Source organism: Botrytis byssoidea, assembly GCF_014898295.1.
Source record: "Botrytis byssoidea strain MUCL 94 chromosome Unknown BBYS_002, whole genome shotgun sequence".
In the NCBI taxonomy this organism is placed as follows: Eukaryota; Fungi; Ascomycota; class Leotiomycetes; order Helotiales; family Sclerotiniaceae; genus Botrytis; species Botrytis byssoidea.
In genome coordinates this window covers 1,575,662-1,590,736 of record NW_024065843.1, presented here as the reverse complement: position 1 = coordinate 1,590,736, position 15,075 = coordinate 1,575,662, and the positions used below count along the sequence as shown (strand labels likewise).

Here is a 15,075-nt window from a genome sequence, read left to right as displayed (position 1 = left end):
AATGATTAATTATAAATTCTTGCGGGCTAAACTTGCGACCTAGATACTGAAAGTAATTTGTAAACCCACTCACGAAGGCTCGTATAAAGTATTTCCCTTGAGAAAGGTATCTAGAGCCCCTGTATCTGTTCGAATTTGCAACTGAGTGTCTGAAAATGCTCCTCCAAGAGGATAAAAATTCCTCCACTGGGATGTCTGCCATGAATCTTGTGAACGAATGGTTTTATAGACAATTTTCGAAGCCTCGTGATCTCAACTCGCAAATTATGCGATAGTCATCACCAACAGAGGGAGCGGTGTAACGGTGATTCCGCAAATTCGTGGTCGCCATCACAATACATGGCATGTACCGCAAACTGCAATCGTCCATTTCTCCTCTCTTGATCTGGTGTCAAAACTGTTGACTAGCAGTATTTGATAAAGTCAGAACCATCTCCAATCGTACAAGCTCCATATCAATCTTGAATAACTATCAAGGAACCCATCCAATTTCTTCAATAGGTCCTCTAATCCACAGCCGATGTTCATTGTCCAATAAACCCCAAATTTGAGCAATCAGATACTGCGACCAGCCGTTTATCCACCAGTTTGCATCCAGATACTTCAACAATACGGCAAAATATGCAAAAATTGTGAGAGCCCCCGCATTCCTTTGTCGAAGAAGTACTAGATAATGATCGTGTACTCGATACGGCCATATAAACACATCAGTCGCCTCGAAACTATGACGATCCCTATTTGCAAGAACGATGAAAGACTTCTGGAGCTCATCTATGCTTTGAATATATGCTTCCAAATCCTGTGGATCAGTCGTTGATTCAGATAGAAATTTGGCTAGATGAATGAGATCTTCGTTTGGGGGGGTAGCCTGATCATTTCTCAATTGATCACGTCTCCCTCCAGCCGTAAAAATAGGTTTTAGACTTCCACTGTAAATTAAATCTGGGGCATGATCTGTCAAGGCTCTGACTCCTCTCAAAAGAGTAACCCAATCCGATACATCATCGTCGTCGACAATCAAGAGATCCAAATGTTTGCGAGGACTTGCTATCGAGTACATTAAGATGAGGGAAGTGAATACATATAGGGGAGTACAATTTTCATCGTTGATGTCACTCATCATGGGAATTGCATCGTTTAATGCCTTTTGATGATGAAACACAGCTCTCGCGACGTAAAGATCTCTTTTCTCTGGTTTATAATAAGCAATATGCAGGGCCGCAAGTGCCATAAGACTTCGCATCAAAAATTCATGAGAGTATGAAAGCTGCGGAACGTTGATTCGCCATAATGTTTTTATCGAAGGACACGAAGCCAAAGTCATTGACGTAGACATTGTATAATGATGAAGTAGTTCCATGTCGAGGAGAGTAAAGTTTGGTGCTTGACTGTCGAGCATAGAAATGGAAGGTAATGGCATTTGGTGGGTAGAAACTGATGACCCAGTAGTACTCATAGGGCTGAACGTATTCATGGGAATACCGGCGCCATTGAAGCTAGGGCTAGGCGACGGGACCGATACAGCAGGTGTGACTGCCGCACTTGTGATCATAATATCGCATTGTACGGAATGCCTGATGCAATTGTTGCCTACGTGGTTGTTAGAATTCGAAAAGACCAGTCATCGTGAGCTCAACATTCTAGATTGCAATCCAACCCAAGAAAATTTTAAGTTTTGTTATCATCTCCCAAGATATAATCAAATGAGGCATGATCAATTCAACATGTCTTGAAAATTTTCAAGAAGAGACTGCAATCCGGACTACTAAACACATTATCTTGAGTGTCTTACATGACGGCTTATTTTCATCGCACTAAAGTAGAAATCATTAATCATGCATTCCCCATGCAAAGAAAACATCAGTAGCCGCACCTTAATTTTCCTACTTTTGCAAACGCGACAGCCAGTTCGGACTTTTCGATGCGGTTTACGAGACGTCCCTTGCATGATCCAATTTTCACGAGATCTTATCTTATCGTGTTTGCAAGACCCGTGGAGTGGCCAAAGGAACGAGAGAAGTCCGGACACGACGATGGGAGAATATTCCGTAATACCGAAGCCTTATGAGCCTTTTGTCAGCTATCAGTTATTTTTACAGGCGCAATGAAGATATGGCGGAAATAACAAGATGGCCAGTGATTGATAGGCCGAAGGAAGTTACCGTGGAGCCAAGGTCAGATTCTCCGTGTTGTTGGGGCTGCGGTTTGATGGAATGAGGTTGTGAGATTGAGAGCGAAGTCGTATACGAGAAGTGCGAGAGAGTTGCGAGAGGTGTACGAGTGCGAGAGCGATGTGCGAGTGGCTTGAGCTAGCAAGAAAGCTGCCAAGCGATCCAATTAGACTTTTTTAATTGAATCTCTTCCTGTTATACTTTTATCACGTGTAGTTACTAAATTAGCTTAGCTTAGATTAGCTAATCCTGGGCCAATATCTTAGCTTTTAATACTAATATTATAAATAGAAATATAAAGATTAAATAATAACTCGCAAATTTATTCAAAATATTAAAAAAAATTGAATATTTAATTTATCAAATTAAATTACTCAAATTTATAAGAATATATTTAGTTATTAATATTATATATCTTAAACCCATACTATGTGATGAATATCACGTGACATCTTAGTTCAAGACTAGCTTGAACTAAGACGATTGTTACTATATAAGAGATAAAGAGATCCCCTAAGAATCTCTTTCCTCTTTAACTTTCTTATTCTAGTTATTTAATCTCTATAAGATACTCTAGTATATAATCGTGATACACTAGATTCTATATAAAATTCTTACTATTACCTTTTTGTATAAGAAATTGTTAGAGTAGATACTAGCAATGAATCAACTAGGTGAGATGTAGTACCAAGACTTTTCATTAATTCTTCTAAATTTATGAAAATTATACAATTTATATATATATACAGATTCCCTTCAGTATATGATAAGCCTGAAAACTTATTATCACATATCTAATAAAGTTCTTTAGTTCATGATTATAATAGAACTCTCCTTTTTTATACTTTATATCCCAAAAAATAATTATTTACTTTCTAAGACTGCCTGGACGGTGTGTAATTGCATCACAATGTATTTATATCTTTATCACATTCCCAAAAGAAAATTCCAATATTTCTATATGCTATAAATAATTCAATATATATAATAAATAGTCTTTACGCATTTCACCATTTTATTAATAGATTATTATATTTCTTTATAAAAAAAGTCTCTTTTTTTTAGAAAATATATTTGTTTAAATAATATAATCTTTTTTAGCTTTTATTTATTCTATAATAACTGTTTTTCAATCTGGTGATATTATATTTATTATATCGTATTTAGCCACCAGCTCGGCAGAGTTAATTATTCCCATTTGCTTTTGTTACTTCAAATATATTACTAATATTTCTTTTAATAATTTTTATTATTTCGATAATAGTTCTCATACTTTTTATAGCTATTACCATTATTAAAAGAAAATCTATATCCTAGTACCTCCCTAATATATTCTTGATATTAATTTTATATATCAAATATATACTTATTATAATAATATTTTGATTTATAATATAAAAAAAGCTACAGATAATATAATTATAATCCAATGAGGAGAATAATATATAAAGAGTATGAAGGTTTTTTTGTGAAAAGAGATTAAATATAAGGATATTTATAAACCCTAATTAATAAAAGAATTAGATTTTTTAATGATGAATAAATTAGATTGATTTAGTAATTTAATAAAATACTTTATGAATTCTTATTGATTTATAATTAATTCCCCTTTGTTTAAATATTGGATTTATAAAACTAATTTATTGAATATATAGAATACCTTGTCTTTCTTGAATATTATTATACCGAATTCTATTACAAAGTTTATTTCCATAGCCGATTTTAATTATAAAGGTGAATTTGTAGCTTTTATTACTTACAACTATATGATTTTTATAAACATATTGCTATTATCAAATCCAGTTTTTAAATTAGTATTTCTTATAGTGTTTGTATAATTAATTGCTTTATTTGTAGCTTCTCAATTTGGTGTATTATATATGATAGCTGATTTAAAAGGTTATATTTACTATTAATCCACTATCAAAATATTAGATGTATTTACTTTTAAGGATTATGCAAAGCATAAATGATATAGGATTCAATTCTTCAAAGAATCTTTTTCCTTTTTCGAATTTAGCGAGAATGAGTTTTATATTGATAAAAATAATAAGGAGAATAATAAGGATATCCAGATTCTTTATTAAACTTTAAGAATTTTGTAGTATATCATTATTTTTTTCAAAATTTTAAATAATATTTATAATACTTTATATTTAATATATCATAATACTATTATTAATCTGCCATTTATATCTCATTATTTCACTTCCCTTATTCCCCCTTCTTTTATCCGCAAAACTCCTTAGAAGTTTTTTAAGCAAAAGATCTCACTTTTTATTTTTAAAGTTTTATCTATATTTAGTTATTGGGATTTAAACATTATAAAAGATTTTTTACCTATTTCGAAAATATTGAATTTGAATCAAAAGGTTTATATAAAAGAATTTGATAATCAAGTAGGCTCCCCTAGAAAATCTTAATAAAAGAATAAGGATATTGATTGATTTTATAAAAGATAATAAAATACCACCATTGAATTACTAGAGGATTAATCTGTCAACAATATTTCTGAAGAGGGGGAAGGATAGGTTGATAAAGATAAGGTTGATATACTAATAGATACAGAAAAGCGATATAATAATAATATAAGTAATATTTACTTTAAGATTCTTTTCTCTTTGATTAATATTTTGGGGATATAATATCAAAAATCTAATTTTTTGTTATAGGATTTTATTGTTAATCTATTATAATAGTGATTTTATAATATTATATTTATATTAATTATAAACAAACTTTTATACAAAATAAAATGTTATAGAAAGCTTAATATTAATTTTGTTAATTTAATTTTAATAAGAATTCAATCAATATTGATTCCGAGATTTATAAGTTGAAACTGGAGGTTGTTAAAAAATGTTAAAAGGAAATAATTTATTTGATAATTATATATAGTATATTAGTGAATAAAGGATTACATTCTTATTTTTGTTAGAGTAGAAGATAGTGGAGGGAGAAAAAACTTTAACAATTATATAATAATAATAACCCTTAGATAAGTATATAGTATAACCCTATTATTTTGTAATATTCTTTTTTCTTTTTTTTGAAGTTTATATTAATAATTCTTCTTTTTTGTTGTATTCTTTTAATACCCATTTTGCATTTTCAAGATTGTGGAAGGTCTTTTATATATTTTCTATTAACTAATAGCTCTTTTATTAAATTAAATATTAAATACTTTTTTCTCTTTTTTTGTATATTATAATTTTCTTTATCTTATATTCTAAATATCCATCTATTTCTTTTAATAATAGTGAATCTACAATATCCAATTATTTATATTATAATTTTAATAGGGAAATATGAAAAATATTATAAATTTTATATATAAATGGTAGTTTAAGTTTGTATACTTAATCATTACTTTTTATATTTATTATTATAAAAGGATTTATAAATTGATCTAAAAATTTCTTTTTTAATCAAAATTGCTTAATGTTTTGTATATTTAATATTACCTTATCCCCGATATTGTATTATTGCAGAATTGTATTTTTTATTTTTACTGTTTTTTGCTTAATTGTGGTTTGTTAGAATTCTTTCAGTTTTTTCCTTTCTTTATTAAAAAAAACAATTCGCTTGTGTGCCACTGGCGCCCTCCCTATAGTATCAACATCCTCGCCGATGTAATAAAAGGTAGGTTGATATTTATATATTGCTTAGAAAAAGATGATTTTTATTATATTATACTATATAACATTATATATAAATTTTGCAAAGGATAGTAGTAATACTTAGTCGTTTTGCTGGTAATTTGTATAATAAATGATATAATAGATCAGATTTTGATTTTGTCTTTCAGTCTATTTATCGATCTGTGGGTGAAATACTATTGAAAGTTTTTGGCAAATCTATATATAAAATAAAAAACTATTCCAAAATTTGTTTGTGAATTGTGGTTTTTTATTTGAAATAATACTCTCTAGTATTCCAAAATCCTTAAATATATTTTGTATTAATTTCTGTGTGAGTTTGGGTAATATAATTATTTTATTTATAAGAATATATTGGGTAAATTTTATAAATCTATTAATAATTATTAAAACTATATTATAGATATATTTATTTAATTTTGAAGGGGGCAAATTTATAATGAAATTTATAATTATTTCTTTTTATGGTTTATAAGATATAGGAAAAATCTATAATTTGTTATAGAATTTATATCTTTTCATAGTAGTTTACTAATATATTATATAAATCTTGATATAATTCTTAATATTTTTTTTTATTGAAGATTAGAAATACTTTGATTTCAGGATTTTGAGGGTTTTTGTAATATCCCAATATTTATTTATAGAATTATTATAATAAACTTCTAGGATTTCTATTCTTAAAGTAGAGTCTGGCGGTATATAAATATTCCTATTATATTTAAAAAGCCCTTTGACACTTATCTGTTATAATGAGATGATTCTAGTGAAATGTAGTCTTTAATTCAAATATTCTTTATTCTTTATAAATTTATTATTTTATTGAAGGTATAATAAAACATTTTTTATTATCTCCGATATTAGTTTATATACTATTTTGTTTTTTATTAAAATACAAGTTATTTAATGAGATATTAACTATTTGCAATCAATTTCAATTAATAAAACTAATTATTTATGAAATGGTAAATTACATTCTTTTTATTATAAAAGATTTATGATATTATATAGGGATTCCGCTTTTTTAATGGGTATATTATAGAATAATTCTATGATTATTGATTTGTTTTTTAATTTGTTCTATAAGATTAAAAATATATTATTAATATCCTTTATTTCTATTATATAGTTAGAGTGGTGTGATGGTTTATCGGTAGAGTTTAGCTTTCTTAATCTGTATACTATTTTGAAATTATATACAATTAGAACCTCTGTCTATCTAATTTGCCTACTGTTTAGGTTTTTCTTTGTCATAAAATATTGAAGGTTATTATAATCAAACATAATTACGATTGTATATCGACTACCTATTGTATAATAGTGCTATTATACGAAAGCATTGTATATTACAAGTAACTCTTAATTATAAATGAAATACTATTATTCCATAGGATTTAGTTTCTTTGAGTAGAATGTGATAGGGTGTTACTATTGTGTAGGTGATACCTTTATGCCTACAGGGAATAGTTGTAACAATATACACCCTAATGCAAATATTGATGCATTGATTTTGATTATTATATAAAGTAGGGGGTTGAAGTGTTAAAGGATTAATACTAAAATGAAAATCTTTTTTAAAACTTCAAAAACCTTTTGGGCTTTGTTAATCCATTTGAACTTAGTTATACTCTCTTTTTTTTTTGTTTCTTTTATTAATATGATTATACTATAAATTATAGCCAAATAGATTTTGATAAAACATTAGTAAAAGTTCACAAAGCTAAAGAATATCTATATATCCTGGAGATTATTAGGTATAGATTATTTTATTATAATCTAAATATATTCTGATTTTATTGTAACTCCTGTAGTCAAAATAATAAAACCCAAGAATTTAACTTCGCTTATATAAAAAATGTATTTCTTTAATTTAACATAGAGTTTATATTCAATAAAATATTTGAGAACTCTTTAAATATTTATTATATATGTAGCTTTATTCTTTAAATAAATTAGGATATTGTTTAAGTATATTATATAAATATTATTTATTAAGCCCGCTAGTGTTTAATTGATATATATCTAAAATATTATTAGAGCATTAGTGAGATTGAATAGTATTACTTTATATTTGTATTGATTATATTATGTGCGAAATGCTGTTTTCTATTTGTCTCCTACTCGTATATAAATATAATAATATATATCTTTTAAATCTAGTTTTATAAAAATAATACCTTACCGCAATTGATTTAAGAATTTATTAATAAAGAATAATAAAATTTTATCTTTCTTTATAATTTAATTTAACCCACAATAATCAATACATAATTAATAGCCTCCCCCCTTTTTAGATATAAATATAATTAGAGTGCTTGTTAAATTAATCAATCTTTTAATCCACCCTTTTTTCTAATACTCTTCAAAATACTCTTATAATATTAGGGATTTCTTCTCTAATAAAAAATAGATAGAACTCTAAGGAGAGATTAAATCAAATTCGAGGTTAATACAATGCTTTATCAAATAATAATTAAGTAAAAAACTATTTTTGTTCTTTAAAAATACTATTTTATATTTTTTGAATTCTTTTGGTATAATAAGTGATTTTAATATAAATATTATATAATCCCATATCTTTAATTAATAAAATATACTATTATTTAGAAATATTATAAAGATTTAATTATCTTATTTTATTTTTCAATAAAATTCCTTTATCGGAATTATCTTAAGGTTATTAAGACTAGAACAATATTAAAGAGATATTGATTTTTAGTTGATATCTAGGTTTACTATTTATAGTTAAGGTAGACCTAGGATAACATCTATCTTTGGTAAATCTAATATAGTAGAGGTAAAGTTATGGGTATAAGTTTTTTTTTCCCTTTTATCGTTTTTCATTTCTATAGTAAATTTGTGATCTCTATATAAGACGATAGTGGTATTATTCGTAGATACAAGTGAGGTACCCTTCTTATTTGATACTCAATCCTATTTTATATATTTACTTTGTTGAATAACATTGGCTTGTACTCCTAAATTGATAAGGCATTGGAGAGCTATTAGTTTCTTGTTTGTATTGAAAAACGCAACAATTATACAAATTGCTTTTTCTTTTTTTTATGAGCCTAGTATCAAAGGAACACTCATTATGATAACTAGGTCTAAATGTTTTCCAAACAAAGAGCATTAAATATATTGTTTGGATAAATAAAATCTTTGTACTTTTTTCTACAACATCTATATATAATAGGATTTTGATATATAATAATATAATACCCTTTCTATTAATATTTATAGTAAATAATATTTTGGATACAATTTATATATAATATTTCAATAGAAGGCTTTTCTAATTTGATTGTTGAGTTTCTTGTTAATTGGTTTGATTCTCAACCCTAAAGAATAATATTTATAAATATATTATTCTATATATAAAAACATTTTAAAAGAAAATCTGATTATAAAGGGAAATAGATATACTTACACACTCATTGCAACTCTCTAGTATCTCTATTTGGATATAATTTATTAATATTTTCTAATCTGTAGGTATACTTAATAAATTCGAGGCAAGATTCAGATTGTTAGGGTGACTCAGATATTCTCCAAGTTAAACTAAACAAAAGATTTGCTAATAGCCTTTTTTTCCGAATACTATCCGGTTTTTACTCGATATTTTCTTTGAGGTTTTTTAAGTATATTATAAAGGTATTTATGGTTTCGCTTTTTTTTTGTTTTATATACACAATTTTTTGAATTATTTGTTGCTATTAGTTTTCTTTGTTTATAATTATATTGTATATATATTCTTTAAAATTTCCCCATTTCATTATTTCATTTAATAACTCATTTTCATATTGATACTAAACCACTAGGGGTTGCTTTTTAAAATATTAAATAATATAATTTATTTTTTTTTTATTTGTTGAAAAATGATATTCATTATTATTTCGAAATATAATCTCTACTTAAAAAAAAAAGTCTTTAGCTTTATTAATGTTTTTCCTTTTATATTATTTTAGTCTCTATAGTTTAAAAGGTTTTTCTTGATTTGAAATAGTAACTCTAAGAGCTATATACATTATAACTACAGAGCTATTATAATTAACTAGAATGATTATATATAATAGGTGGTTTATCGTTATTTTATAAGCTTTTCTTATAGCAGCCATTTTTTCTTTTATTTCTTGAAATTATTAAATTAGTGGTAGATCCTTATTGTCAGAAGGTTATTGTAATTGGATTATTTATATATTAATATTGATTTTCTTAAGAAATTAATTAGTATTTCTATCCAATTAATTTAAGATTATATTATACAAATTATAATCTCCAAGCATTCTTTTTATAAAGATCATATTAATATTAATAGTTTTTCGATAGATATTAATTGATAAATTATTCTATTAAAGAATGAAAAAAATTGTTAAAATAAATACTAGTAATAAATCAATTAGATAAAATGTAGCACTAAGATTTTTTATTAATTCTTCTAAATTTATGAAAATTATACAATTTATATGTATATGCGAGCTTCCTTTGGCATATGGTAGGCCCGAGGGCTTACTATCACGTGCCTAATGGAGCCCTTTAGTCCATGACCGTGACAGAAATTCTATAAAACTCAAAACTGACTTCAAAGCGGATTTTATATAAAAGAATATAATATAGGAGAAAAGAAAAAGAAATAACTAAATATCTAATTTATTTTTTAGAAAAAAAAAGCAAAATAAAATAAATAGATATTAAATAAAAGAGTATCAATAAAACTAATTAAAGTTTTTAAAAAATAATTATATATAAACTTAAAAAGGAATACAAAAACTAAATATATTTTTACTTTAGAATAAAGCATTTTATTTATTTATAGTATTCGTTATACTTTTATCATATATAATTACTAAATTAATTGTTACGTAAGCAGATACAATAGGAGTTGTAAGCTTTACCACTCCTATTGTATCTGCTTACGTAACATTAATTTAGCTTAAATTAGCTAATTCTGAACTAATATCTTGATCCTTGGCACCATTCTAATTCTACATCTTTTATTCCGCACACAAAACCTCACACTTCCCCAATCAAAGTTCGTATCATGGCAATTACGATTATCTAGCTTGTTGATTGCGAGTCTCGAGCGAGTATTGAGATTCGGTGAAGGGAGCAGACCAAAAGATCTGTTTGTATTCAATCTACGAGATTGTGCTGTACTCCAGGAAGTAACAATTCTTTGAAAACATTAGCAAACACGACTTGCAGAACAAAAACACTTCAAAGTATCGTCCTCCCAAAATCACATTTCTAGAGCCTCTTTCCAATCTTGAGATGCCAATCCTATCCTACTCAAGCTTCTTACATAAGGCAGGGATTGGAAGAGTCTACCGCCTAGTTGTACCCACTTTCAAGCTCCGCCCTCCTCGCATTCTATGCGAGCCCTTCCGAATGCGAGAAAGCGAGAAAGCGATGTACGAGTGCGCCAATGCGTCTCCAATGAAGAGCTTCTCAGTACGAAGATGTGACTTTTCATCTACTTTGCATTTATCCAAAAAAATCACGTATTATATAGCTCTCTTCCTGTTTTCAAAATGGAGCATTCTATTCCATCTCATTCCCATCTTCAAGCTTCTTTCTATCCTCTTGAAAGACCACAAACAAACCATTCAAAATCTCGAGTTCCGATATATTCCTCTCCCTCCTGTCCCCCGAGCTTCGAATTGATATTTAACGATTAGACGAACGTGATACACCCATCACACACCAATCATCATGTCGGTCAATGGAGAAAAATATATGCTCTATCACTATGAGCCATCAACAGCCGCGGCTTGCGTTTTCGTAGTCCTATTTGGCATCTCAGCCATCCTCCACATCTACCAATTAATTTCCAAGCGAACATGGTATTTCATTCCCTTCGTTATCGGAGGTTTATGTAAGTGTACTCTTCCACAAATCTTCACAGCTTCATTTCACATGATCTGAACGCTGTCGATAACCTACCTCTTTCACATTTCTTAACTTACACTAAACAACTCTACAGTTGAAGCCATTGGTTACGTCGGGCGTCTCCTATCCTCTCGCGAGGACTACGGTGATTGGACACTCGGACCCTACATCATGCAAACACTTCTCATCCTCATCGCCCCCGCCTTTTTCGCAGCATCCATCTACATGGTCCTCGGACGTATCATCGTGCTCACCGACGGCGAAAACTATTCCATCATTCGCGCGCGCTGGCTCACCAAAATATTCGTCGCCGGCGATGTTCTTTCTTTCCTGATGCAATCCAGTGGTGGTGGAATGCTCGCTAAAGCCAGTACCCCTTCAAACGTCAAGTTGGGAGAAAATATTATCACGGGTGGTCTCGTCGTCCAAGTTGTTTTCTTCGCTTTCTTCATCGTCACGACCGGCATTTTCCACATGAGAATCGTAAAAGCACAAGGCGGACTTCATGCTTCTGCCGTACCATGGCAACAATATCTATACATTCTTTACGTCGCCAGTACTTTTATCATGATTCGATCGATATTCCGTATCGCAGAGTATGTACAAGGATCTGATGGTACTCTTTTGTCGACCGAAACCTACATCTACGTCTTTGACGCTTCGCTTATGTTCTTGGTTATGGTAATTTTCAACGTGAGACATCCAAGTGCCATTATCCAAGGAAAGGGACAACAATATTCGACTCCAGTTGCGACAGGAAGCAGAGATGGATATCCGATGGATGATAGAGTTCCATCTGCGACCAAGTACCAAGGTCATGGCTATGCGAGAGAATCCGTCTAGATCGGCATAGAATGGAATGATGAAGGGAGGGTATTACTAGCATCTGGGACTACACGGGATAATGAAGGGAGGACATGAGTAACATTTCTGTTCAGAAGGCAAAAATGTTACGGGAGAGGTTTCTCAATCTAATACCATATGCGTGGGACTGCCAACTACGGTCGGCAAGGGTGGTTTTCTTTTTCGTTTTTACAGCTTTTTCTACAGCAAGGCGTTTCAGCATGGGATCCATAGAGGATGTAAAAGTATAGCATGCGACTTACATACTATTATTAGAATATATGATTAATGACAAGATATCCAAAACAATTGATGAGAGAATCATTGTGAATTCATTGTACCGAGTGATTTCCCATTTTGGGTAATCTTGCACACTTCGTTAAAGAAATTTACCCCTTGTTTAGAAGACTTGAAAGACATAGTGCTAGAGTGTTGAAGTCTCCATTCTTAAATACATTTGAGACGCCCATGCAATGTACTTCCCTCTTTGTCTATGGAGATAGAAATAAGCTAGCAGTCAGCTTCTTCTCTCGAAAAATAGAATTCCCGAGTTCACTCATCCTACAAATCAGATGTCCCAGCGATTAAGGAGCCACAAAGAAACTCAGATGAGACGTTGAACATAGACTAGCACTCACAGCTTCTAAAAAACTGTAAGATTACAATTCTTAGTACCCTTCTCAATGGCAACACCTCGACCAACATCCCCGCAGTTCTTCATAATTTATGATCGTATGAACATTCTTCTACTTTCGTGTCTTTACACATCCATCAATTTATCCATCTACCAAGAACCAACACCCAAAATCCTACCCTCTCCCTCCCGTAATCTTCCTTAAACACAAACCCACCCCCTTTCACATCCCAAATTCTCTCTCCCAAAACTCCTCAATAAATTTCCCCACCACCTCCTCATGCGTCCTCACCAAAACAAGCCCCGCTCCATCCACCTGCACTATCTCTTTCTCCCACTCCAACTCCCCCAACTCTCTCTTCACAAATTCCGGTGGAAATGAAGTATCAAATTCCCCCACGATTACCAAAATCTTGATCCCACTCTTAATCAACCTCCTATAACTCTCATGTTGATCAAAAACATTCCCATATCTGAAAATACTAACCACACTCGCTATATGACCTTTATGATTTTCTCTCTGCCATTGATCGATCGGCTGGGATACAAGTTCTCCTCGATGAATTGCTTCTTTCCAGGTTCTATCCGATGGAGCGAAGCCCACTAATTCCTCAATGATAATATGATCACTCTCTCCATCTACCATCCAATCTCCATCCTTCTGCACCTTATTCCACCATCCACTATTCTTCTTCCTCCAAAGACCCGCTCCAGCTACAACCGCCGCGCTCTCCACAAGCTGTGGATACACCGCCGCGAAAGTAGCCACAATACTCCCGCCCAAACTAAACCCCACAAAATGCGCCCTGTTCCATCCCAAATGCGAGAGAACTTCAAAAATCTGCAGATGCATCAACGCCGGCGTATGTGCTTCCAAAGGAGTCGAAGAATTTCCATGGCCCCAGAGATCATAAATCACAACATGAGATCCCGAGGCCGCGAGTTGACGGGCAAGAGACGTGATACCAATAGCACTTGTTCCAATACCGTGGATTAGGAGAACTTTTTTGGTATTTGATGAGGAGGGATTGAAATCATAGTAATGGATTGTTCCTCGAGATGATTGGATATCTTTTCCCGGGGGAAGGATACCGGCGAATTCTTCTTCGAATGCTTTTGCGGATGGGGGTGGGATGTATGAGAGTTCATTGATGAGTAAGGGGGGAGGAAGTGAGAGGATTGTCATCTTGAATATTTCGATTAATAGTAGTGATGAAGTGAACTGACCGTGAACGTGTGAGGTCTCAAACAAGAATGGGGGCTTGATCACTCGTGATCACCTCACCTAGAGCAATCCCATAAGCAAATTTGTAATCGATGCCCCTACAGAACTTTTCAGAAAATTGAAGCAATCTATAATCACAAATTCGTCATGTTCGATTAGGAGATCCAACCATACGACTAGGGATCTCTTATCATTGCAATGAGGTATCAATTTTATGTTATGGAATCGATGCAACGCAACCACCGTATTAATTCTGTTCGAGACAATTTCTCTTGTTCAACTTCAGAAGTCTCTTGACCCATCCACAGATTGATAATTACCCCATCTCAACTCGCAATCGTAAACCCAAACCTACCCCCATTACTGCCTGCTATCCCCGATTTCAAACACAGAAAATCAACAAATATAAGACACAAAACATAAAATGTAGAAACTGCCTACCTACCTAGGTACGTAAAGATACAAATACCACAGAACAAAAGAACGAGCCCCCGACAGGAGAAGAAGAGAGACCAAAATACCAACCAACCATTGATTACACCTTTAGATAATTCAAATATACAAGTCTACGCAGTACCTATCTACCTACCTACCCATCCGAGCTATCTTCCACATCCCACTCACACTCTTTTTCTTCCGGCCTCCCCCCCATTT

General features: G+C 31.0%; 3 protein-coding genes across 3 annotated transcripts; 1 reads left to right on the top strand and 2 right to left on the bottom strand.

The window, feature by feature from the left end:
- Positions 1–472: 472 nt before the first annotated feature.
- Positions 473–1,948, bottom strand: EAE97_001246 (uncharacterized protein; the record flags this gene model as incomplete). Its single annotated transcript, XM_038871756.1, has 3 exons — positions 473–1,590; positions 1,793–1,814; positions 1,874–1,948. The coding sequence occupies 3 exons, from the start codon at positions 1,946–1,948 to the stop codon at positions 473–475; spliced, it is 1,215 nt and encodes a 404-aa protein (XP_038737657.1).
- Positions 1,949–10,846: 8,898 nt separating this feature from the next.
- Positions 10,847–12,857, top strand: EAE97_001245 (uncharacterized protein). The gene is made up of 2 exons (XM_038871755.1): positions 10,847–11,705; positions 11,814–12,857. The coding sequence occupies exons 1-2, from the start codon at positions 11,543–11,545 to the stop codon at positions 12,560–12,562; spliced, it is 912 nt and encodes a 303-aa protein (XP_038737656.1). The 5' UTR covers positions 10,847–11,542; the 3' UTR covers positions 12,563–12,857.
- Positions 12,858–13,419: 562 nt separating this feature from the next.
- Positions 13,420–14,382, bottom strand: EAE97_001244 (uncharacterized protein; the record flags this gene model as incomplete). Its single annotated transcript, XM_038871754.1, has 1 exon — positions 13,420–14,382. The coding sequence occupies one exon, from the start codon at positions 14,380–14,382 to the stop codon at positions 13,420–13,422; it is 963 nt and encodes a 320-aa protein (XP_038737655.1).
- Between the last annotated feature and the right edge of the window lie 693 nt (positions 14,383–15,075).